This window comes from Rattus norvegicus, chromosome 4, assembly GCF_036323735.1.
Source record: "Rattus norvegicus strain BN/NHsdMcwi chromosome 4, GRCr8, whole genome shotgun sequence".
Classification (NCBI taxonomy): domain Eukaryota; kingdom Metazoa; phylum Chordata; class Mammalia; order Rodentia; family Muridae; genus Rattus; species Rattus norvegicus.
Window position 1 is genome coordinate 123,687,007 of NC_086022.1, and position 27,030 is coordinate 123,714,036.

The following is a 27,030-nucleotide window of genomic DNA, read 5'->3' on the forward strand; positions in this document are numbered from 1 at the left end:
AGATGTTGGAGAGGATGTGGAGAAAGAGGAACACTCCTCCATTGCTGGTGGGACTGTAGGCTGGTAATACCACTTTGGAAATCAGTCTGTCAGTTCCTGAGAAAATGGGAAACAATTCTACCTTAAGACACAGCTATAACACTCCTGGGCATATACCCAAAAATGCTCCAACACATAACAAGGACACATGCTCCACTATGTTCATCACAGCCTTATTTATAATAGCCAGAGGCTGGAAAGAACCCCTAACAGATGAATGGATAAAGAAACTGTGCTACATTTACACAACATTAAAAACAGCCATTAAAAACAGTGACTTCCTGAAATTCCCAGGCAAATGGATAGAGCAACCACAAAAGAGAACACATGATATGTACTCACTGATAAGTGGATATTAGCCCCAGTGCTTACAATGCCTATGATACAACCCACCGACCATATGGAGCTTAGATGGGAGGAAGACAAGGGTGTGGATGCTTCAGTCTTGCACTGAGGGTAAACAGGATGATCATTTGAGGTGAAGGAAAAGGGAGACCTGGAGGGAGAGAGGGGGAGGAAATAAGAGGGCAGTAACAGGAACTGGAGGGGATGTGAGATAGGTACAGAGGGTCATGAAATCCAAAAAAAATATGTGTAGGGGGGATGAGGAACTGGGAATAGCCACTGGAAAGTCCCAGACACCAGGGGAGTGTGAGGCTCCCAGGATCTGACAGCAATGATTTTACCTGAAATGCACTGAGAAGGGGGAGATAAAAGCTGTAGATACCATCTCCAGTAGATATGCATGTCCCCCAACTGAGGGACGAGGCCACTCATCTACCTCAAAATTTTTAACCCAGAAATGTTCCTGTCTAAAGGAAGAATAGGGACAAAAAGTGGAGCAGAGACTGAAGGAAGGGCCATCTGGGTACTGCTCCACCTGGGGATCCATCATATCTGCACACATCAAACCCAGCAGTGTTGCTGTGGTCAAGAGGTGCTTGCTGACTGGAACCTGGTGTGGCAGTTTCTTAGGAGTTCTGGCCAACAAGTGATCAATGCAGATGTGAATGCTTCTAGCCAACCATTAGAAGGAGCTCAGGAAACCTGAGAAGGGGGATGCAAACCCATTAGAAGAACAGCATAGTAGGGGAATGTCAGGGTGGGAAGGCAGGAAGGGGTGGATGATTGGGTGGGGGAACACCCTCATAGAAGGGGGAGGGGTGGGATAGGGGGTTTATGGAGGGGAAACAGAGAAAGGAGATAACATTTGAAATGTAAATAAAAGATATCCAAACAAAACAAAACAAAACAAACTAAAACCAGGAAGAGAGCCAAAGTTCTCTCACCTCCCAAGTGGGGGCATTGAGACACACACATACACACAAACTTCTTTTGAAAAGTGAAAAATGGGGGCTGGGGATTTAGCTCAGTGGTAGAGCGCTTACCTAGGAAGCTCAAGGCCCTGGGTTCGGTCCCCAGCTCCGAAAAAAAGAACCAAAAAAAAAAAAAAAAAGAAAAGTGAAAAATGGGGGCAAGCTCTCCTAGCAGTAATGTAGCTTTAAAGGCAAGCAACTATAGGGGACTAATAACAATAAAACCCCTAAACATCACCACACCACCACCACCACCACCACCACCACCAGCAGCAGCAGCATAGGCTGGCCTGAACCACCCAGTTCTCCCAGAGACTTGACCACCAACCAAGGAGTGTACCTGGAGGGATCCATGGCTCCAGATAGCAGAGGATGGTCTTGCGAGGAGGTCCTTGGTCCTGGGGAGTTTTGATGCCCCAGCATAGGGGGATGCTGGAGTGGTGAGGTGGGAGAGGGTGGGTGGGTGAGTACCCCTATACAGACAAATCGGAGGAGGAGGGAGGGTGGACATGGGATGAGGGGTTTGGTGGGGTAACTAGGAAGTAGGATATCATTTGAGATGTAAATGAATGGAATGATTAATAATAATGAAAAAGAACTATGATTCTATCCCTGGATTATGTTTAGAATTTTAGTCTGTAACATCACTTGAAAATCATGTCATCTACTCTATAAACTTTCTCTATGTTAAGCCACCTGAGTTTGGTTATGATACTAAAACTATTCTTCAACACCAATCAGAGGGACTAAATATTATCTGAAAATACTGAAAGCACAAGACATAGATAGCTTCAGAAACTTGATCAATTTCTAGACATTTGACTACCTGGATAGTCCCTCATTTTACAGAATCCAAGAGCTTCTGTCTTTGACCTTCAGGCCAAGGATCATCTATCTGACAGACTTATTGTGCAAAAATTTGAAAGACCACTGACCCTGTCTCTGCAAAGCCAGTAGTCAATTATTCTGTAAAAAATGTCCTTTTCTAGACAATATTGTCTGTAGATGACCTGTGTAATTTCTGCCCAGTGGCTGCCTGGCCACAGTAAGCAACTCCAATTGGAGGCAATGATCCTCAATATTTTCTCTGAACTGTGAAGGGGGTACTGTCAGGAGCAGACATATCTCATAGTCAAATGTGTTTTTAAATAGTGAAATTGCCTTAACTGTCTTATGATTGGTTATTATTAAAATTGGCTCATAAAAAGACAGCTGTCTTTCCCATGCTTACAGGGCAGAATTTCATTCTTAACTAGTCTGTGCACCCTCCACAGACTAACACAAACCATGTAGATATCTTGATGCTACTTGTGTTAGTTAGGGTTTTACTACTGTGAACAGACACCGTGACCAAAGCAACTGTTACAAAGACAAGGACAACATTTAATTGAGGCTGGCTTAGAGGTTCAGTCCATTATCATCAAGGTGGTAACATGGCACCAACTATGTAGGCATGGTGGAGGAGGAACTGAGAGTTCTACATCTTCATCTGAAGGCTGCTAGCAGAATACTCACTTCCAGGTAGCTAGGACAAGGATATTAAAGCCCACACGCACAAAGCCACAACTACTCCAACAAGACCATACCTCCCAACAGTGCCACTCCCTGGGCCAAGCATGTACAAACCATCACAGTGCTTAAATTCTGTTTTGAGATTTGAATATTGCAGAGTGTACAGCGTTGGTGAGATTCATCCTCAGACATGATGAACTGACCTGCTTGGACTCCCGGTGTCATGGATTACAAGTCATCTTGCCTCATTCAACCTTACAGATGGATCCAGTCAGAACTTCAGTCAAGCCCTGAGCCTTCTAGGCATCAGAAACTGAATAACAATTGCTGACTTGGCTTTCTTAAAGCCTATCCAAATCTCCTAATTTTCCTGCCCTTCCCCTCCCCTTTAAAGGTATTTTAGTTTACCAAACTCTGGAAAACGGGACACATCCATTTACCAAATTTCATTTCTTTGGGTTTAGGGTTACTTCCTATAGGTAAGTTCAACAGTGTCTCACAATTTCTTTGGCTTCTTACCACTTGATAGTGAATTCTTTTTTTAAAAAAACTTTTGCTGTTAACATGGTGTTTTAAATGGAATTCTTAAGCCTCTAGTTTACTTCCTATCAATAGCTGATCAATTTCATGATTACCTTGTGCCAGAAGGCCTGGCATACCCATATGGGATCTTATGTGTTATACATAGTAGATGACTCCTATTCCTGATCATTTGTTTTAGCTGAGTAAACAGTGAAGTCAACTCAGAACCATCCTGAATAAGTTCAGCAGTCTCTGTGTGTAAAACAACCCTTTCTGCATATTGAGAGTCAGTTGCTATATTAAGAGACTCTTGAAAATCTGACAACACCATGACTATGCATATAGTTCAGATTTTTGAACTGACTTGTAGGGACTCTCAGTTACCTTACGTACATCTTCCAATTTATATCCGGCCTTTCCTGATTTATTACATCAGTGTAACATACAGGGGATTAAAACATTGGAGTTCTTTTTTTTTTTTTTTTGGTTCTTTTTTTTTCGGAGCTGGGGACCGAACCCAGGGCCTTGCGCTTCCTAGGTAAGCGCTCTACCACTGAGCTAAATCCCCAGCAAGAACTTTTTACTAATGGAGAATCCAATTAGTTCTTTTTATGCACTGAAGTTGCTTGTTTTTAGGGTATTTGTTGTTAATCTCTTCCACGAAATTACTTGTTGCTCTTTGCTAATGTTCATCTTGTGCCCATAATGAGGCAATCTCTGCATTAGTTAAAGGTACCACAATTTCAGCTGGATGCATTCCAGCTAATTGTGGAAGTCTCACTTTTTTCCTTTTAGTATCAATTAAAAAACCCTTTCTATGTAGGTTTTTAATTTCTTACTGTGTTTATGTGCTAAAAATATTCATTCTAAGATATAATCTTCCATCTGCGTGAGAATTTCTGTAGGGGAATGAGTAGAGGGTAAGATGACTAAGATGCAGGCCATCTTTGAATCGACAAGATCTAGATCTGTATCCTGTGATTTCCTTTCTATCAGAGCTAACTCCTCAGCTTCAGCTGATAATCTCCTTGGGCTATTTAAATCTTTATCACCATGGAAGGTTTGAAATAGATTGCTTAGCTCTTGAGTAGCCAAGCCAATTAATTGCAGGCCAATTATCTCCTAGCAGCTTCTGGAAATCATTAAGAGTTCTTAATTGGTTTCTTCTGGTTTACACCTTTTGTGGCCTAACATTTTGTAGGCTTATTCTATATCCCAGATAGTTAATAGAATCCCCTCTTCGTAGTTTTTTAGGGGCAATTTGCAATCCCCAGCAAGACAAGTTTCTTTTTTACTTCATCAAACATTCTTTCCAGGATATTTATATCTGAATCAGCCAATAGGATATCATCCATCTCACGATAAACAATAGATTGGGGAAATTTCGAATCATCTCCAATGACTGTTGTACAAAATATTGATACAAGGTGGGGCTGTTTAACATTCCTTGTGGCAGGACTTTAACTTTTTATTCGACAGCTTCTACTTAAGGTAGGTACTGAGAAAAACATTTCCTTGTCATGTTCATTTAGAGGAATTGTAAAAAAACCAGTCCCTTAGATCAATCAGTATGATAGGCCATTCCTTAGGTGACAAGAAAGGCAATGGTATTGCAGGGAACTCATTGACTGAATAATTTTATTAATTGCTCTGAGATCTGTCAACATTCTCCATTTGCCAGACTGTTTTGTAAATGACAAATACCAGAGAATTCCAAAGACTGGTGAACTCCTCTATATGCTGAGCCTCCACCTGCTCCTGGACTAGCTGTTCCAGTGCCTGTGGTTTTTCTTTTGTAATAGACCATTGATCAATCCAAATGGGTGGTCAGTCAAACACCTTAGTGGTAAGACTGTTAGTGTTTTAACAGCAGACGCTCCTTGTTGTAAAGCTGACTTGTCAGCCTCTGCTGGGTCTTGTTTATGGATAGCCTAGAGAGTCTATAACTGTATTTGATAATATTCCTTAACTAATTTGATTTTTTTAAAATTAGGAGTGGGACCAGTTCTGTGGCCAGCCTCTGAAACTGAAGGGATATTGATCTTTTCCCCATAAGTTTATGGGTTATCAGCCACGGCTGGCCTTAATTTTCCTATCTGACCCTCAGGCCCTGTACATTTAAGCCATCTGCTGCTTTGTTTACTTTGGGATAAAGTCCCAGCTCCTTGATGTTGGATGTCTATTTCTTGAAGTGGCCAACCTGCAGGCCATGGTTTGGAGAGATAATGGTGATATCTGCTTCAGTGTTGTCCATTCCCTCAAGTTCAATATTATTTACTAACATTCTAAGCTTGGGCCTTTGATCCTCTATAGGAGTTTGCCAAATATTTGTTTTTGGCCTCTTTTTAGGTTTTTGAATTGTTTGTGGAATTTGCTTCAACTTGTTATTTGCTCTCACAACATCTGTTATCAGAGCAGTGGTGTTTAATTGTTTTGGGGAAGAGAACTCTTCCTGTCTGGCATTGGGGTCCATAAGATGTACCCCCAGGAGGTTTTTGGTAAGGTGTTGCTTCATTTGTCTCTTGCTGCCCTACATTCCCTAGCCCAATGTTGGCCCTTGCCATATCTTTTACATATTCTAGAAGGCATAGATTCCTTTTTGGGATTAATTTGGTTTTCTCTGCAGTTTATTCTGAAGTGACCCAACCCTCCTCACCACAATTAGGACATCTGAAATTTTGTGCTGTCTCAACGCCTCTAGTGGCAGCTTCTCCTATTAAGGTCATATCAGATGAATGAGGTCTAACATGAACTGTATATCTAATCCACTTCCTTGTATTCAGCATTCAAATTTTCAAAGGCTAAGGACTTGATTAGTGCCTTACCTGCTGATGGATCTGATACACTTCTTTCCACAGCAGAAGCCAACCTTTGCAAAAAGTCACTGAATGTTTCCTTTGGACCTTGCATGAATTGAGAAAATGGTTCAAGTCTTTCTCCTGTTTCTGTGACTTTGTTCCAGACATTTAAAGCTGACAAGCAACACAATGCCAGGGTTTCTTCATCATATATAGCTTGCACTTTTAACTCAGCAAAGTGAACTTTGCCAAGAGATGGTCTTTGGAAATATTTCTACCTTGTGCTCTATTTTGCTGTGCTATTTCCTTAGACTTTTCTCTCTACCATGAGAACCATTGTAAATTTGACACAGGTTCTAGTATTGCTTTTGCCATATCCTTCCAGTCTTGGAGGATTATCCTGTTTTTAACAGCCGAAGAAGTCACAGGATTTGTTTTACAAATGACAGATGCATTTCAAAATTGTTAACACTTTCCTTAATTTTACTCAGTTCTCTCAGGTCTAACACATCTAATGGTTGCCATTAGAATTCCTGATAACCCTGTGGATGATCAGCATCTGTCAATCTTGTACATTAAGTGGAAAACTAAAGTTTGCTTTCTAACAACCTTTGGTTGGATTTCTCTAGTTTTATCTACCTGAGTATTTTTCCTAATTGATATTTGTTGCATGAAATATAGAAAATGAATCCCATGCTACCTCTGGCAAGGCACTGGCAGACAGGCTGGCTTGACCTGTTCTCAGCCTAGCAGACTCTCTGACCCTGAGCTCCAAAATCTTTCCACTTGGCTTGCTAAATTCCCAGGGTGGGTCGCTGTCATGCCAGCTCCAAGTTACAAATTCCCACTGATTTTTGCCGTGCACTTCTCGAAAACTCATGCTTTGCTGCCCTACCTTTCTCTCTGGAACTCAGTTGAGTTGCTGCATGAAGGAAAATACCACACAAACTTAGTTCAGAATAAACTGGTAACACAATCGCTGGGCGCAGCAACTAGCGTCCTAATTTGTAAGCCATTCTATGCTAAATTCTCCAGTAGTGGATCTCAATGGATCTGCCACCTGAACTGGGGGAGGGGGGGTGTCTCTGCTACCTACATTTTGGCCTCCACACTGTCTCCCATCGGAAGGAAGTATCTTTCTCCTGCCTTCCCTCTTCCTCTTTCTGACCTGGAAGTCCTGCTTCCTCCTCACCCAGTGATTGGTTCCCTGAAATCTTTATTCATTAGGGGAAAGTTCTGCCACAGATATTTTAAGTCCCTCCCTTAAGGTCTGTGTTCATGCTTCCTTTGCCACTCCTCCTGTTCCTTGAGTTCCTGTACTCTCTGTTCAAGGTTCTGCTTCCACATTTGTATTGTAATTCTGATATTCTGCTGTCTATTTTAATGTGATTGGTTAATTTCAAAAGGTCCTCCTCCAAGCCTTGCTTCCGATCCTCATTTTCTCTCTGTTGCTCAGTCTGATCTGTGAGCTGTTATATCCTTTGTTCTTGCATGATCACTTATCTTGACCTATAAATTCCTGTACCTTTACCTTTAGCTTCAGTGTTTCCTCTAATACTTTTTCTAAGGCTTGGAATTTTTTTATCTAGAGTCCTGTCTTTTGAGAAGACATGATAGACCAAGATAGTAAACATTGTAATAATGAGAACTGACATGTCAATTTTCTTTAAATCTATTCCTGTCAAACCATTCAAATATCATCCCATAAGGGAGATATATATATATATATATATATATATATATATATATATATGAATGATTAGGGATTAAGCTCGGGTAACAGTTGTTACATTTTTATTTTTGTGTGAGATAGGATCTTTGCAGGGTACCATGGAGCTGGCCTGGTCTAGCTTCCTTGAGAGGCATGCATTATAGACTTAATGTGCCTTCCAGTTCCCAAGAGACTGGCACAGTCTTTCAGGCAGTTAAAGTATTCAGACAGCTTTGTGTTTCTCTGTATGTTATTTTAGAAGTTAAGAAAACATGGAAGCTTGACAGACAATTGCTCTTAGACATAAATCTTGCATACCCTGTATTTCTTGTAAACGTCAGTGTATCTTGGCAACAACAACTGTATTGATCCTGGCAATTGCCATTATATTCTGTTTCTGATATGGGTATAAAAAGTCTGATTGGTTTCAATAACATTGTCACAGCCTCAGCCTTTCTGCCGCCCCTCTAACTGGCCTAGTTTAATTCCCCGAAGCCAGGTAACGTTGGCCCAATAAGTAGGCACAACACACTTCTGTTGTTCTCTAATGTGTATTTCATGTTAGTTGGCCCACAAGATTCTAGGGATACTCCATTCTCTGCTCTTCCCATCTCACTATAGCAGCAATGGGTATAGACAGGCACTACTATTTCTGGCTTCATGTGGGTTCTGGGTACTCCAGCTAAGTCTCTCAGGCTTCATTGACAAATGCTTTGCTGAACCCGAACCTTGTCAATCTGGCTAGACTAGATGGTCAATGAGCTTTATATTCTTGTCTCTGCCGCCTCAGGGCTGGGATTGCAAGAATTCATACCTTGCATGGCTTTTCCATCAGTGTCGAAGATTCAAATTCAGTCTTGATGTTTGTGCAGTAAACACTGTTATGCTCCCCCACTAGATACCTCCTCAACCCTACCCTATAGCCTTTTATTTGGTTTCAGAAGATTAGGGATTTTTCTTTTCTTCTGAATGGTCATTCTACAGCTATTAAGTAAGTATTCCCCTCTGTGCCCTTTCTCAGCCCCTGACAGACACCATCGTATTTTTGGCTTGAGAAATTACAGTACTCTCAGTTCCACCTTCTAGATGCAGGTTTATAGAATGATTGTCATTTTGTGACTGACATTTAACTTGAAGTATGTATTCCAAGCTCACCTGTGGTGGACCTACCTCTGGCTTTCCATCCTGTTTTAGCTGAGTAATAGTCCATGGTTATATAAAGGCTACATGTGGTTGGTATATTCATCTGCTCATAGAGAGTCGTTTCTGTCTTGGCTGCTGCTAAGTGCTGCGGCTATGAACAAGCAGGCATCTGAGACTTTGCATTGATTATTTTTGTATAACTATGAAAGAATGATATGCTAATTTGTGGTAACATTTACATATTTAATTGGGTAGAAAACAAACTGTTGAGATAATTGGCTTAGTAAAATGTGCTGTACACTTTAGCTTATTGATAAGTGCACAAGTTACCCTAATCTGTGAAAGTGTCACAGATGTCCCCTACTGACACTGAGAAGAAATACACATGAAGAAATTTGACTCAAATATCTACAGGTGTTGGTAATACACATTTCAAAAGAAGCAGGTTTAACGAAGCATGAGTCATGTATTAATTTGTTCAGGATTGCATGAGGACTAGGCCAGGATTCATTATTCAGTAGCTAGCATATTGGCTCCTTTAGTGGGCCTGCCTCCCCTCAATACTTAAGCATCTACTGTCCTTCCTAGCAAGGACTTCAAAAACCTACTAATTCGATTTTCAGTAACAATTAACAGCAAAGGGCTGAGGGTGGCATAGCTATTGGAGACCATCATCTGAATACTGTGGTGGATTGGTTCACCGTTGTGCATAAGTCTGGAGGCGGATATGGTGCAGTCCAAGCAGTACATCAACACAAAGAAGCTCATGAGCAACAGGATGGTCCTGGTGGCCCTTTGCTCTGGGGATGCTTTTGGAGAAAGGCTGGTCCTGTGAAGATGCTGGGCCTGTTTCCTGTGTCTGCACAAGAGGGCCACCATGTACCCGCTGGAGAGGGCCATGAGACCTATGAAGGACACATCCCGAAATATCCCCAATATGAAAAATAAATGCCTGGTGATGTAATCCATGGGTAAAATAATGCAGGATTCAGTGACAAATATGAGACTGCGTGAAGAGAAGTTGTAGTCAGCAACGATGGTGAAGGAGTAGTGAGTACCACAGGACATGTAGAAGGCCCAGAGCACAAGAAGGGAACACAGGCTGTGCTGTGTGGATTTATATTTGAACTTTGCTAAACAGGAGCTTCTGGGGCTAAGGGTGATGGCCTGGAAGATACTCAGCAGACAGGTAGCACAAAGAGAGAGGCCCCTCAAAAGTCTGTGTAAGTGGGCAAGGGATTTGCATTTGATGTCATTCCACACATTCTGAGATGCAAAAATATCAACAGCTCTGAATCCCATGACTGTTAGCATCCCAAGGTGGATGAGGGCCAAGAGACTGATGATCAGGTCAGTGATCCGGAGCCTACGCTCAAGAAGGAACTGAAAGATGTGGAAGAGGAAGAGGATACTGTTGAATGAGATCCCGATGACTACTTCAGAGAAAAATATAGCTTGCTTGTCAACAACTCCATACAGTGTGCTGATTCTCCTCATTGTATGGGACAAAGAACTAGGGTAAGTAGCTGAGGAGAAAGGCAACAGGAAGTCTTAGTTACAAACAATCATGAAATCAGTGCTACCCACACAGTTATTGCCTTTAGGAATATTAATGGACCCAGCCCAGTGCACCCTTCAGTACGTGAGTTTGCCTGAGGTCCAATACCCATTCACTGTCAGTCATGGTTGGATTGTACCTATAGATGGGCTTCCTTGGTGCCTAAAGTTCCCTGTGCATTAAAATGATCACATATTATAGAAGCACTTCCCTACTACTGCCTCATTTTGAGGTTTTTGGGGGACACTGTGATACCTGGCCTGTTTTTGTCATCCTGTCAGGTATAGTGAGAGTCTCATAAGTTTTGATGATTTCAAGTGAGATGTTTTCCCATTTTGTTTCTCTTGCTGTGGTAAAACACCCTAATTAAAATCAACACAAGGGAGGGAAGGGTTTATCTGGGATATACTTCAGATTGCAGTGCATCAGTATGAAGAAGGGGGGGTGGGATAGGGGGTTTATGGACAGGAAACTGGGAAAGGGCATAACATTTGAAAGTAAGTAAAAAAATCCAATAAAAGAAAAAAATAGTACCAAGTCAAAGAAAAGAAGAGAAGAAAAGGAGGAAGAGGAGGAGGAGGAGGAGGAGAAAAAGAAGAAGAAGGGCAAAAAGAAGAAGAGAAGTCAGGAACCCAAAGCAGCTAGTCAGGTGCCACCAGTTCAGTTCAGTTCCCAGTACCTATATGAACTGGCTCACAACCATCTGAATTAGGGCATCAGTGGCCTCTTCAGGCCTCTATGGCACTTGCACTCACATGCAAATAATGTACACACATAATTAAAAAATAAAAGTAAGTAAATCTTAATTTATACTAGAAATATTTGATAGAATGTTTCCTATAAAATACATGTTGGGGCTGGAGAGATGACTCAGTGGCTAAGAGCACTGGCTGCTCTTGCAGAGGACCAGGTTTGAGTCCCTTTAAACACTTGGACCTCCCAGTTGTCTGTAACTCCAGACCCAGAAATCTGACACCTTCTTCTGGCCTCCATGGGCATTGCCTGCACATGGTACACTGACATAAATGCCGGCAAACCACACGCAAAATAAGATTTTAAAAGATTAAACCCATGTTTCTATGTCTTCTTCTGCCCTCCGTGAGCACTGCACATATGTGGTGCATTGACATATATGCAGACATAATACCCATTCACTTAAAATAAGTGAGCTAAAAACAATTTAAGGTACTTGTTTATGTTTTCAGTCAAATTTCTTAAAAAGGAAAAGCATGTTGCTGTGAATTTTCCAGTTACATATGGAAAAGGAATTTCATCAGAAAATTAAGGTTTGTAAGGCTGCTGGCCATTCTGTAGTTTATACTGTGTCCTCGAATGTATGCGTCCGTAAGTTACTCAGAGAAGGCAAATGTGGTTAGTGCTCACTAACACGTCATACTATTCAGAACTGGGACAAAATCTTGACATGTGGACTTCTCTCACATTTTAACTTGCATTTATTTTCACTTAGCCGAGGGGCACCGTATCACAGCTCTTCTCTGACCGAGTCAGGATCATTTCCACCTTCTCAAATACTCTCATTTCTCTGGTTTTGAAATCTCCAATTCAGAAGCCCTTGGTCCTGCCAAGGCTGGACCCTCCAGTGTAGGGGAATGTCAGAGTAGGGAGGTGGGAAGGGGTGGGCAGCTGGGGAGGGGAACACTCTCATAGAAGAAGGGGGAGGGGCTCTTCGGGGAAAATGGTGACTCCCGCTCGCGCTCCAGAATCGCCGCCGGCCGCGGGCGCTGCGCCCGCCGTGGGCCCTGCTGGGGAACCCTGCCCGCCGCGCCAGCCGCAGCCCATGCGCATTGTGCTCGCTGCCCCGCGGCTTCGAGCCCCCAGCTCCCGAGGACTTAGGGTGGCAGAGTTCGGCGGAGCTGAGGGAGAGGTTGAGGCGCCAGGAGAGACTTTTGTGCAACGAAAAATTCATTTGCAAATTGCCCGACAAAGGTAAAAAGATCTCAGACACCATTGCCAAACTGAAAGCTGCCATTTCAGAACGTGAAGAGGTCAGAGGGAGAACTGAACTACTTCATCCTGTTAGTGTAGACTGTAAGCTAAGGCATAAAGCAACCACAAGAGTTGATACCGACATAGACAAGGCCCAGAATTCTGACCTGATGCTTGATACTTCATCATTAGTTCCTAAATGTTCCTCAGTAGACATTGAATCATCTAAAACAACCTCAGAAACACAGGGACCTACACATCTCACTCACAAAGGCAATGAAGAGACTTTGGCGACTGGCTGCACAGTGAATACCAGCCTGTTTGCCCGCATCACAACCCAGGATCCCTCATCTGAAGTTAATGAACATCTCCCCCAGCATTCAAGTCAAGTGGAAGAGATTTCCAGCAGCGTCGACAGTCTGTTTATCACTAAATTGCAAAAGATCACAATTGCAGACCAGACTGAACCCTCAGAAGAAAACACTAGCACTAAGAACTTTCCAGGACTGCAGAGTGAGACTCCTAAGAAGCCTCATTACATGAAAGTGCTAGAAATGAGAGCTAAAAACCCAGTGCCCCCCTCCTCATAAGTTTAAGACCAATGTGTTACCCACACAACAGAGTGACTCATCAAGTCATTGTCACAGGGGTCAGTCTCCTGCTTCCTCAGAAGAGCAGCGACGCAGGGCTAGGCAGCATCTTGATGATGTCACAGCAGCACGCCTTCTTCCGCTCCACCACCTGCCTGCACAGCTGCTCTCCATAGAAGAGTCGCTGGCTCTGTAGAAAGAGCAGAAGCAGATTATGAGGAGATGCAGGCGAAGCTCGCAGCATAGAAACTAGCCAAGAGACTGAATATTAAAATGCAGAGCTTCAATCCAGAAGGGGAGTCTTCAGGGAGATACCGAGAAGTGAGGGATGAAGATGATGCCCAGTCCTCAGACGAATGCTGAAGATGAGCGCTGGGAGATCCCGGGAGTTGACTGTTGAGCGTACATTGTCTCATTGAACTTCCTAACAAGTATCAAGACAGTGTCAGACCTTGTTGAGGGACAGCAGTTTTTTAAGTTACACAAAGGTAGCTACAAATAAGAACCCAGTTTGTCTTTCAGAAGATGATCTTCACATGCTTGAACAGTTTAATATTTGAACATTGTGTTTGGCCGTATTGTGTTACAGTTTTGCAGTATATTGTGCATTGGTCTGATATTTTAGTGTAAGTAGAGCACACGTTTTCTTTAAGATATCTGCTTTTTCCTTCTTCGTATTCTTATCAGATAGCATTGCTTACACCCCTTCTGGTGAAATACTTTGTTATCCCAGGCACCTAAAGTGAATTAGGAAGGCCTGGTCCCCTCACTCGAGAAATGAGGGGAGCAGTCTAAAGAATGGTACGCATGCTTGCATGGACACGTTCCTGAGACGCTGGATGTGAAATGCCGCACACAACACTCAGAAACCACAACCAGTGTATCTGCTGCTCTGTCCTCTCTGGGGGCGACTGCTGTCTTCCTATGAGGAGATTAAGGAGCACTTGAAAGAAGTGCTGGGTGGGGAGGGTCTTCTGAGCTGGTGTGGGGAGCTGCTCCTGGCTGCCCTAGGCTTGAACTCATTGCCATCTTGGATGATAGGTCCCTGTAAAGGACACTTGTGCTTGGTAAGGAAACCGGTGTTTTTCTAAGAGTTACAGTTGAATTGTCAGTATATTGCTTTTTTCCTTGTTAAACCAACAGAGATGTTTATAGGCGCAGAAACCTCAGTCATGTATGTACACATTTGTGTTGTTTAAAATGATTATATGATCGTTTTCAGCAAAGATAACAATGTTATCAAAAAGCCTTTGTCTATTATGTGGAACTTGTAAAGGAGAAATAAAATACCAATCAGAGCAACTCCAAAAAAAAAAAAAAAAGAAGAAGAAGGGGGAGGGGGACTGGAATAGGGGGTTTATGGAAGGGAAACCAGGAAAGGGGATAACATTTGAAATGTAAATAAAAGAATATCCAGTTAAAAAAAAACCCAAAAAGCAAAAACAAAAACAAAGTAAAAAAGGCTTATATCTCTACAGTTAGAAAAAAAATAAAGACATCTCTAATTTGTCAGATTCCTTTGAAACTCACAAGCAGTTGATGTGGACTACATCTGTGCTGCAGGGCTATAAGGCACAAGCACCATGCTTCCACACAGCCATCTGTGCTGTATCTATTTTCTCTCAGTCCTGTCCCACATTCTCTTTCTTGCCTTGACTGACCTCCATTCTTCTCACTATTTTGTGTATCAACTTTGTCAGCTTCCACACTGACAGATGCCAGACAGTATATTTGCCTGAAATTGAAAAATGTGCACCTCCATAAGGAAAAGCTTACTTTCCCCAGTAAGCATCATCAATAGGACATTGTCTTCCCCATTCACTGGTTCAGTGCTCACAGGTTTGCTCCCATCAAAAGCAAAGGTGCCAGTCAAAGGCCTCTATCCATTACAGGTCACAGTTGATCACTAGGACACTGCACCATCTCTGTGACATTGCTATGTATATGTAGTATATATGTATTTTAGTACTTTTAATAAAAGGTAAAATACATATTGATAATGTCTTGATTGCATATATTATGCATGGTGATATCTTAAGAGTAACCTCAGATCTGTGTGATATAATGAATGTTGAAAAGCATTCTGATATTGTCTCCTCTTGCATCAGTCTGTGAAAACAGGCTCTTATAAGGCTTACAGACCTAGCAATATAAACCCCATACAACCTAAGCTTTAGTTACCTAGGAATCAAAGGTGTTGGGTGCCACCATCTTAAGTGCGATGTGGCTAACTGCCCTCACAGGCATTAAAGGAAAGGATTTCAGGGCTGCTGAGAACTTACAGTAAGGACCATGATTTGCAGGTTTATTTTATAATTACTTTAAACCACTGCAAAGCTTTTTCTACAGGTTAAATGGACAGACGCAACATAGGAGAAACTAACCCTTTTCTCCAGAGTAGGTTCAGACACACTCTGATGGCATCGTAAGTGCCAGCTCACCTTCCTTGATGCAGCATCAGGAGCGGCTACAGAAAAACATCCCATTCGCTATCTATCACAGACAACTGGATGGGCGATCATGTCCCTCAGGCAAACATAGCTCACATATGTAAATATCAGGGATCATTAAAAGAAAAGCATATAATGACTTCCGATGCATCACTTAAAGAAAGACTTAAAATGTTTCATTTTTATTTTCTGTGTGTTTTCCTGCATAAAACATCATGATCAAGAAGCCAGTTGGGGAAGAAACGGTTTATTCAGCTTACACTTTCCACATACACTGTTCACCAAAGGAAGTCAGTACTGGAACTCAAGCAGGTCAGGAAGCAGGAGCTGATGCAGAGGCCATGGAGGGATGTTATTTACTGGCTTGCTTCCCCTGGCTTGCTCAGCTTGCTTTCTTATAGAACCCAAGACCACCAGCCCGGGGACGGCACCACCCACAAGGGTCCTCCCCCTTGATTACTAATTGAGATTATAGCTGGATCTTATGGAGGCATCTCCTCAAGGGAGGCTCCTTTCTCTGTGATAACTCCAGCTTGTGTCAAGTTGACACACAAGACCAGTCAGTACACTGTGTATGTATGGTTTGCCTCCTGAATTGCTGAAGTAGTTCTTGTACAGCTGCTGTGCTCTGCACTGACACTGCACCTAACACGCGGAGAAATCTCCCTCTTCTGCCTTTGCTGTTCTGAGTAAAGGGAAGGAGGCCATGGGGACAGAACACAAGTTTCTGAAATGTTTCCACATCTGAGAATTTTGTGCTCTGGGATGGAGGTAGGGACTATGCTGGCACATTAGAAAACATGCCCACTATGGAGAAAGAAGCAGCAAAGGAAAATCTGCACTTGGTGAAAGCCGTTATGGAAAGGTAGATCTCAGGAACAGAGTGGTGCTAAAAGTCTCATCCCAACACACATCAAGGAGCAGTCCCTTTAGGACAGGGTCCTAAATGCTGACAATCCTGTGAGACATGGAACCATTAGATGGCCCAAAACTAGTGCCAAGTTTTGTAGATAATAGACTTGATCCATCAGTAGAAAAGAAGCAGAGAGTAGAACAGGATTGAGAAGCCCTGTACAGACCCTGATCTGAGTTTGGACTTTCATGACCTTTCAGGTGGGCAGAATCCAGGGTGAAGGCTGGAGGGCAGGATGTGTTTTCTCGTCTGTAGCATGGGTTCAAGCATATCTGTTGGTGCATAGTGTAATTTCTCCACACTTACAACCCATGTCCAGACTCACACCCAGAAAGGCCTTTGGTTTGTCATTATCATATTGACCAACATTGGATGTTGCACCATCACCACCTTCTGTACGCTGAAGCAAAACTGTGTGAAAGGCCTGAGGGATGTGACTGCAGTATATGTGGTTGAATTTGAACTTCAGTTAAATACAGCCTTTGCCTTTCTAATGGTGCCGTTCTGCTTGGAAAAGTAGGGACACTAGGGAGACATGGCCAGTATCACAGTGAAGGCAAAACCTCCACCAGCTAAGTGTATTTGTTGTGTACAGAGAAAGCCCGAGTAGCTGTAGTCCAGGACTGCTAATAACAAACACCCAGGAAGGTTTGGTGAAGGACTGGCAGCTAACTCTGAATTGTCCACAGCCTTTGTACATTGATAGGATCATGAAGTTCAGCTTAGGGTCATACTTGCAGATACAGTATTTATAATAACCACTATTTAAAAAAATCTCCTTAAAAGTCAGTAGAAAAAAACATACTTTTTCCATAGAGAAATGAGAAGACCTAGAGTAGTGTCCCACAGACTCAGCCACCAACAGTGGACACACACAACCTGCTTCCCTCACCACCCAGTGATGACTCGTGAAAGGTTTGGCTTTGCTGCTAAGCAGCTCTGACCTCCCTCCCATTGTGTTTGTCTGGCATTTCTAGTATCAGAAAGGGATACTTATTGAATGACCAGAACACAGTAATGATTAATGGACACAAGTATCGTGTCCATTGGTACTGTGTTCACTGTTTATTAACAATCCGTGTCCTGTGACCTCATCACCACAGTGACTCAGGTGACCACTCCACCAGGCAGAATGAGAATAAGGGCTGACATAATTCATGAAGTAAAACAGGGAATGGAAAGGCTCTTAAGAAATTCCTGTCTATAAAGGTCAGCAAGGAGCCCTCTGTTAGGTGAGGTTTGAACATACCACCCATTTCCTTTTCAACGGCTTTTAGAACTTCTAGGTATCCACACTCTAGAAGCCAGTATGTCAACACTATTCCTTTTATGGTACATAATCAACAGAAGCAAAATTAAGTGTATTTGTTTACATTTGAAATTAAAACATCACTTCGTTTCAAGATGCATACAAAGGATCACTTCTGAAAACCTCTAGAAATTATACCATACAACTTATGGATGATAAAGTAAATTTTGTAATTAGGTCAGAAAAATATATGGAAATTAAAATTGACTGATAAATTATAAAAAATAAAGTAACGTTAGGACCTTAAGGAAATGGATATCCCAGGAAGAAAATGCACTTGATGCAGAGCCTTGTGCTGAGGGGCCTTCAGAGCTCAGCTGTGCCATGGCAGGTGCTGAAACTCCACACGCAGCTCCAGAGCTCCTCCTCCAACAGCCTGCCTGGGATCCAACCACCTTCTGATTCTGCATTTGCATGAGGAGCACTTACCCAGATACACATAGCAGGGAAGGACTCTGAGTCTGAGGAGATCCCATAGACTTAGATGAAGGGAGTCTTAAATGCATCTCTGCAGCCTGTAATTTTAGTGACTGTCAGTGACAAGTTCCCACTGGAGAGCAGGGACAAGTGGCATCCCAGTGGAACATTTTACCTGTTGAGCTGACTCTACTCTGTTGGCTAATAGCCATGATGGGAGAGCTGGGCCCAAACTTTTAGCTGAGTGTCCTTGGCACACCTGCAAGTTAGATAGGGACACTATGTAGTTTACCAACTTGCTAATTTTCCCCTCAGGCAAATGAGTACAAACTAAACTTCTACTGCATAATTCACCTGCTAACAGTGAGGTCTCTGGTGCCTTCCTTGAGCTTCCATGTTTCTGATTAAATCTACACAGAGTCCTTCAACACATGGAGAACCTATATGCAAGAAATCGTGTTTCTGTGCCCTGTGACTTCCAGCTTTCCAGCTCTTGGTAAACAGTAAAAATGAATTTAAAGAAAATACAGAGATAAAGGAAGACTTGGGAGTTTGGGGCTGTGCAATCATAGGCAGCTTGGACATAACGGTGCCCGAGGCCAATCCTGAACTGGATTCTTTTCCCAGGGAGCTTTAATGGCCACCTTCCTGTTCACCAATGGAGTCTGAAAGTCTTATCATCTGTATGGACAGAAATGACATGCAATTGTGTTTCATCCCCTAGATGGTTTACATACATCCTGACATATGGAGCTACAGCTCATACTCAGAAGAGAGTCCAATCATCCAGGGTGGCCTACTCCTGTTTTTCGGTCTCAGAATTAGAAGGTAGCATTTTTATAATAACTGCTTTCAATATGTCAAGGGTTCACAAAGGATCAAAGCATGAAAGATTACCTATTTCCAGAGATGAATGGAGACTTAAGGAACTAAATATATGTAAAAAACCAAAGGCCAGTTCTCTGCACCCAAATCCCGTGGGAGGGAGAGCTAAACCTTCAGAGAGGCAGACAAGCCTGGGAAACCAGAAGAGACTGCTCTCTGTACACACATCTCAGACGCCAGAGGAAAACACCAAAGGCCATCTGGAACCCTGGTGCACTGAAGCTCCCGGAAGGGGAGGCACAGGTCTTCCTGGTTGCTGCCGCCGCAGAGAGCCCATGGGCAGCACCCCGCGAGCAAACTTGAGCCTCGGGACCACAGGTAAGACCAACTTGTCTGCTGCAAGAAAGCTGCCTGGTGAAATCGGGACACACAGAGGCAGAATTCCTCTAGGACCGGGTACGTCCTGTGTTTACCGGAAGTCCCACACCCGCGGATCCCGGCCCACAGCAGCTCTCTGCTCCCAGACCCCGTGGGCAAGAGACCTCAACGCCTGGTCAGGTGGGCACTCCTGAGGCTGCAGAGCGGAAGAGACCACCAACACTGCCCACCCCTGCCCACATCCCTGGCCCAAGAGGAAACTGTATAAGGCCTCTGGGCTCCCGTGGGGGAGGGCCCAGGAGCGGCAGGACACCTGCCTGAGACACCGCCGGAACCTGAAGGAAACAGACCGGATAAACAGTTCTCTGCACCCAAATCCCGTGGGAGGGAGAGCTAAACCTTCAGAGAGGCAGACAAGCCTGGGAAACCAGAAGAGACTGCTCTCTGCACACACATCTCGGACGCCAGAGGAAAACACCAAAGGCCATCTGGAACCCTGGTGCACTGAAGCTCCCGGAAGGGGCGGCGCATATCTTCCTGGTTGCTGCCGCTGCAGAGAGCCCGAGGGCAGCACCCCACGAGTGAACTTGTGCCTCGGGACCACAGGTAAGACCAACTTTTCTGCTGCAAGTGACCTGCCTGGTGAACTCAAGACACAGGCCCACAGGAACAGCTGAAGACCTGTAGAGAGGAAAAACTACACGCCCGAAAGCAGAACACTCTGTCCCCATAACTGACTGAAAGAGAGGAAAACAGGTCTACAGCACTCCTGACACACAGGCTCATAGGACAGTCTAGCCACTGTCAGAAATAGCAGAACAAAGTACCACTAGAGATAATCTGATGGCGAGAGGCAAGCGCAGGAACCCAAGCAACAGAAACCAAGACTACATGGCATCATCGGAGCCCAATTCTCCCACCAAAACAAACATGGAATATCCAAACACACCAGAAAAGCAAGATCTAGTTCCAAAATCATTTTTGATCATGATGCTGGAGGACTTCAAGAAAGACATGAAGAACTCCCTTAGAGAAACACAGGAAAACATTAATAAACAAGTAGAAGCCTACAGAGAGGAATCTCAAAAATCCCTGAAAGAATTCCAGGAAAACACAATCAAACAGTTGAAGGAATTAAAAATGGAAATAGAAGCAATCAAGAAAGAACACATGGAAACAACCCTGGATATAGAAAACCAAAAGAAGAGACAAGGAGCTGTAGATACAAGCTTCACCAACAGAATACAAGAGATGGAAGAGAGAATCTCAGGAGCAGAAGATTCCATAGAAATCATTGACTCAACTGTCAAAGATAATGTAAAGCGGAAAAAGCTACTGGTCCAAAACATACAGGAAATCCAGGACTCAATGAGAAGATCAAACCTAAGGATAATAGGTATAGAAGAGAGTGAAGACTCCCAGCTCAAAGGACCAGTAAATATCTTCAACAAAATCATAGAAGAAAACTTCCCTAACCTAAAAAAGAGATACCCATAGGCATACAAGAAGCCTACAGAACTCCAAATAGATTGGACCAGAAAAGAAACACCTCCCGTCACATAATAGTCAAAACACCAAACGCACAAAATAAAGAAAGTATATTAAAAGCAGTAAGGGAAAAAGGTCAAGTAACATATAAAGGCAGACCTATCAGAATCACACCAGACTTCTCGCCAGAAACTATGAAGGCTAGAAGATCTTGGACTGATGTCATACAGACCCTAAGAGAACACAAATGCCAGCCCAGGTTACTGTATCCTGCAAAACTCTCAATTAACATAGATGGAGAAACCAAGATATTCCATGACAAAACCAAATTTACACAATATCTTTCTACAAATCCAGCACTACAAAGGATAATAAATGGTAAAGCCCAACATAAGGAGGCAAGCTATACCCTAGAAGAAGCAAGAAACTAATCGTCTTGGCAAAAAAAACAAAGAGAATGAAAGCACACAAACATAACCTCACATCCAAATATGAATATAACAGGAAGCAATAATCACTATTCCTTAATATCTCTCAATATCAATGGCCTCAACTCCCCAATTAAAAATACATAGATTAACAAACTGGATATGCAATGAGGACCCTGCATTCTGCTGCCTACAGGAAACACACCTCAGAGACAAAGACAGACATTACCTCAGAGTGAAAGGCTGGAAAACAATTTTCCAAGCAAATAGTCAGAAGAAGTAAGCTGGAGTAGCCATTCTAATATCGAATAAAATCAATTTTCAACTAAAAGTCATCAAAAAAGATAAGGAAGGACACTTCATATTCATCAAAGGAAAAATCCACCAAGATGAACTCTCAATCCTAAATATCTATGCCCCAAATACAAGGGCACCTACATACGTAAAAGAAACCTTACTAAAGCTCAAAACACACATTGCACCTCACACAATAATAGTGGGAGATTTCAACACCCCACTCTCATCAATGGACAGATCATGGAAACAGAAATTAAACAGAGATGTAGACAGACTAAGAGAAGTCATGAGCCAAATGGACTTAACGGATATTTATAGAACATTCTATCCTAAAGCAAAAGGATATACCTTCTTCTCAGCTCCTCATGGTACTTTCTCCAAAATTGACCATATAGTTGGTCAAAAAACGGGCCTCAACAGGTACAGAAAGATAGAAATAATCCCATGCGTGCTATCGGACCACCATGGCCTAAAACTGTTCTTCAATAACAATCAAGGAAGAATGCCCACATATACTTGGAAATTGAACAATGCTCTACTCAATGATAACCTGGTCAAGGAAGAAATAAGAAATTAAAAACTTTTTAGAATTTAATGAAAATGAAGGTACAACATACCCAAACTTATGGGACACAATGAAAGCTGTGCTAAGAGGAAAACTCATAGCGCTGAGTGCCTGCAGAAAGAAACAGGAAAGAGCATATGTCAGCAGCTTGACAGCACACCTAAAAGCTCTAGAACAAAAAGAAGCAAATACACCCAGGAGGAGTAGAAGGCAGGAAATAATCAAACTCAGAGCTGAAATCAACCAAGTAGAAACAAAAAGGACCATAGAAAGAATCAACAGAACCAAAAGTTGGTTCTTTGAGAAAATCAACAAGATAGATAAACCCTTAGCCAGACTAACGAGAGGACACAGAGAGTGCATCCAAATTAACAAAATCAGAAATGAAAAGGGAGACATAACAACAGATTCAGAGGAAATTCAAAAAATCATCAGATCTTACTATAAAAACCTATATTCAACAAAATTTGAAAATCTTCAGGAAATGGACAATTTCCTAGACAGATACCAGGTATCGAAGTTAAATCAGGAACAGATAAACCAGTTAAACAACCCCATAACTCCTAAGGAAATAGAAGCAGTCATTAAAGGTCTCCCAACCAAAAAGATCCCAGGTCCAGACGGGTTTAGTGCAGAATTCTATCAAACCTTCATAGAAGACCTCATACCAATATTATCCAAACTATTCCACAAAATTGAAACAGATGGAGCCCTACTGAATTCCTTCTACGAAGCCACAATTACTCTTATACCTAAACCACACAAAGACCCAACAAAGAAAGAGAACTTCAGACCAATTTCCCTTATGCATATCAACGCAAAAATACTCAATAAAATTCTGGCAAACCGAATCCAAGAGCACATCCAAACAATCATCCACCATGACCAAGTAGGCTTCATCCCAGGCATGCAGGGCTGGTTTAATATACAGAAAACCATCAACGTGATCCATTATATAAACCAACTGAAAGAACAAAACACATGATCATTTCATTAGATGCTGAGAAAGCATTTGACAAAATCCAACACCCCTTCATGATAAAAGTCCTGGAAAGAATAGGAATTCAAGGCCCATACCTGAACATAGTAAAAGCCATATACAGCAAACCAGTTGCTAACATTAAACTAAATGGAGAGAAACTTGAAGCAATCCCACTAAAATCAGGGACTAGACAAGGCTGCCCACTCTCTCCCTACTTATTCAATATAGTTCTTTAAGTTCTAGCCAGAGCAATCAGACAACAAAAGGAGGTCAAGGGGATACAGATTGGAAAGGAAGAAGTCAAAATATCACTATTTGCACATGATATGATAGTATATTTAAGTGATCCCAAAAGTTCCACCAGAGAACTACTAAAGCTGATAAACAACTTCAGCAAAGTGGCTGCGTATAAAATTAACTCAAATAAATCAGTTGCCTTCCTCTATACAAAAGAGAAACAAGCCGAGAAAGAAATTAGGGAAACGACACCCTTCATAATAGACCCAAATAATATAAAGTACCTCGGTGTGACTTTAACCAAGCAAGTAAAAGATCTGTACAATCAGAACTTCAAGACACTGAAGAAGGAAATTGAAGAAGACCTCAGAAGTTGGACAGATCTCCCATGCTCATGGATTGGCAGGATTAATATAGTAAAAATGGCCATTTTACCAAAAGCGATCTACAGATTCAATGCAATCCCCATCAAAATACCAATCCAATTCTTCAAATAGTTAGACAGAACAATTTGCAAATTCATCTGGAATAACAAAAAACCCAGGATAGCTAAAACTATCCTCAACAATAAAAGGACTTCAGGGGGAATCACTATCCCTGAACTCAGGCAATATTACAGAGCAATAGTGATAAAAACTGCATGGTATTGGTACAGAGACAGACAGATAGACCAATGGAACAGAATTGAAGACCCAGAAATGAACCCACATACCTATGGGCACCTGATTTTTGACAAAGGAGCCAAAACCATCCAATGGAAAAAAGATAGCATTTTCAGCAAATGGTGCTGGTTCAACTGGAGGTCAACATGTAGAAGAATGCAGATCGATCCATGCTTATCACCCTGCACAAAGCTTAAGTCCAAGTGGATCAAGGACCTCTACATCAAACCTGATACACTCAAACTAATAGAAGAAAAACTAGGGCAGCATCTGGAACACGTGGGCACTGGAAAAAATTTCCTGAACAAAACACCAATGGCTTATGCTCTAAGATCAAGAATCGACAAATGGCACATCATAAAACTGCAAAGCTTCTCTAAGGCAAAGGACACTGTGGTTAGGACAGAATGGCAACCAACAGATTGGGAAAAGATCTTTACCAATCCTACAACAGATAGAGGCCTTATATCCAAAATATAAAAAGAACTCAAGAAGTTAGACCGCAGGGAGACAAATAACCCTATCAAAAATGGAGTTCAGAACTAAACAAAGAACTCACAGCTTAATATGCCGAATGATTGAGAAACACCTAAAGAAATGTTCAACATCTTTAGTCATAAGGGAAATGCAAATCAAAACAACCCTGAGATTTCACCTCACACTAGTGAGAATGGGTAAGATCAAAAACTCAGGTGACAGCAAATGCTGGTGAGGATGTGAAGAAAGAGGAACACTCCTCCATTGTTGGTGGGATTGCAGACTGGTACGACCATTTTGGAAATCAGTCTGGAGGTTCCTCAGAAAATTGGACATTGAACTACCTGAGGATCCAGCTATACCTGTCTTGGGCATATACCCACAAGATGCCCCAACATATAAAAAAGACACATGCTCCACTATGTTCATAGCAGCCTTATTTATAATAGCCAGAAGCTGGAAAGAACCCAGATGCCCTTCAACAGAGGAATGGATACAGAAACTGTGGTACATCTACACAATGGGATATTGCTCAGCTATCAAAAACAATGACTTTATGAAATTCATAGGCAAATCGATGGAACTGGAAAATATCATCCTGAGTGAGGTAACCCAATCACAGAAAACCACAGATGGTATGCACTCATTGATAAGTGGCTATTAGCCCAAATAACCCTAATAAAAAATGGAGTTCAGAACTAAACAAAGAATTCACAGTTGAGGAATGCCAAAAGGCTGAGAAACACCTAAAGAAATGTTCAACATCTTTAGTCATAAGGGAAGTGCAAATCAAAACAACCCTGAGCTTTCACCTCATACCAGTGAGAATGGCTAAGATCAAAAACTCAGGTGACAGCAAATGCTGGCGAGGATGTGGAGAAAGAGGACACTCCTCCATTGTTGGTGGGATTGCAGACTGGTAAAACCATTCTGGAAATCAGTCTGGAGGCTCCTCAGAAATTTGGACATTGAACTACCTGAGGATCCAGCTATACCTGTCTTGGGCATATACCCACAAGATGCCCCAACATATAAAAAAGACACATGCTCCACTATGTTCATAGCAGCCTTATTTATAATAGCCAGAAGCTGGAAAGAACCCAGATGCCCTTCAACAGAGGAATGGATACAGAAAATGTGGTACATCTACACAATGGAATATTACTCAGCTATCAAAAACAATGACTCTATGAAATTCATAGACAAATGGTTGGAACTGGAAAATATCCTGAGTGAGGTAACCCAATCACAGAAAAACACACATGGTATGCACTCATTGATAAGTTGCTATTAGCCCAAATGCTTGAATTACCCTAGATGCATAGAACACATGAAACTCAAGACGGATGATCAAAATGTGAATGCTTCACTCCTTCTTTAAAAGGGGAAACAAGAATACCCTTGGCAGGGAAGAGAGAGGCAAAGATTAAAACAGAGACTGAAGGAACACCCATTCAGAGCCTGCCCCACATGTGGCCCATACATATACAGCCCCCCAATTAGACAAGATGGATGAAGCAAAGAAGTGCAGACCGACAGGAGCCGGATGTAGATCGCTCCTGAGAGACACAGCCAGAATACAGCAAATACATAGGCGAATGCCAGCAGCAAACCACTGAACTGAGAATAGGACCCCCGTTGAAGGAATCAGAGAAAGAACTGGAAGAGCTTGAAGGGGCCTGAGACCCCTTATGAACAACAAGGCCAAGCAACTAGAGCTTCCAGGGACTAAGCCACTACCTAAAGACAATACATGGACTCACCCTGGACTCTGTTCTCATAGGTAGCAATGAATATCCTATTAAGATCACTGGAAGGGGAAGCCCTTGGTCCTGCTAAGACTGAACCCCCAGTGAATGTGATTGTTGTCGGGAGGGTGGCAATGGAGGGAGGATGGGGAGGGGAACACTCTAGGATGAGAGCCTCAGAGCCGATAGGAAGTCATGGGCGTCCTAGGAGTCTCTCACCCCAGTGCAAACACATCATAAAGTATGAAATGGCTTGGGATTGATTACACCTGAGGTTCAAAGTGAGAAAAGTTGGAGTTGTCTAGTTGGTGCAAACTTTCTGATCCCTCCCCAGGCATTGCAAGGTAACTCAGATAAAGTTTGTGCCCAGCCCTCCCCAGATGGCTGTTATCCAGATCACAGGAAATAAGATCAAAGGCAGGGAAGATGCTCCACTGGGATGCCAGTTCTCCATGCTCCACTGTGAAAACTTGTCACATTCTACAAACACTAAATTTACAAATTGCTGATATACATTAAAGACTCCCTTTATCCTGTGCAGGGTCTCCTCAGGCACAGAGTTCTCCCCAACACGTCTATCTGGATAAGTGTCCTGCACCCTAGTGAAGAATATGAATGTGGTCTGGACCCAGGGAGGCTGAGTGAAGAGGAGTTCTCTGACTACAAGGAAGTTTCCAGCATCTGCAATGGAGATGCTGAGATCTGACTGCTCCTCAAC

At 42.5% G+C, this 27,030-nt stretch overlaps 1 protein-coding gene and 1 pseudogene across 1 annotated transcript; one reads left to right on the forward strand and one right to left on the reverse strand.

The window, feature by feature from the left end:
- Positions 1–9,266: 9,266 nt before the first annotated feature.
- Vom1r90 (vomeronasal 1 receptor 90) lies at positions 9,267–18,270 on the reverse strand. The gene is made up of 3 exons (NM_153729.3): positions 18,238–18,270; positions 13,161–13,326; positions 9,267–10,567 (listed from the first exon to the last, which is right to left on the reverse strand). Exon 3 carries the CDS (start codon positions 10,536–10,538, stop codon positions 9,606–9,608), a length of 933 nt encoding a protein of 310 aa, NP_714951.2. The 5' UTR covers positions 10,539–10,567; positions 13,161–13,326; positions 18,238–18,270; the 3' UTR covers positions 9,267–9,605.
- Positions 12,303–14,011, forward strand: Polr2m-ps3 (RNA polymerase II subunit M, pseudogene 3; annotated as a pseudogene).
- Positions 18,271–27,030: the final 8,760 nt, after the last annotated feature.

Excerpts from the sequence above, each read along its gene's own strand:
- Vom1r90 (NM_153729.3), bottom strand. The coding sequence starts at position 10,538 with ATGAGGAGAATCAGCACACTGTATGGAGTTGTTGACAAGCAAGCTATA.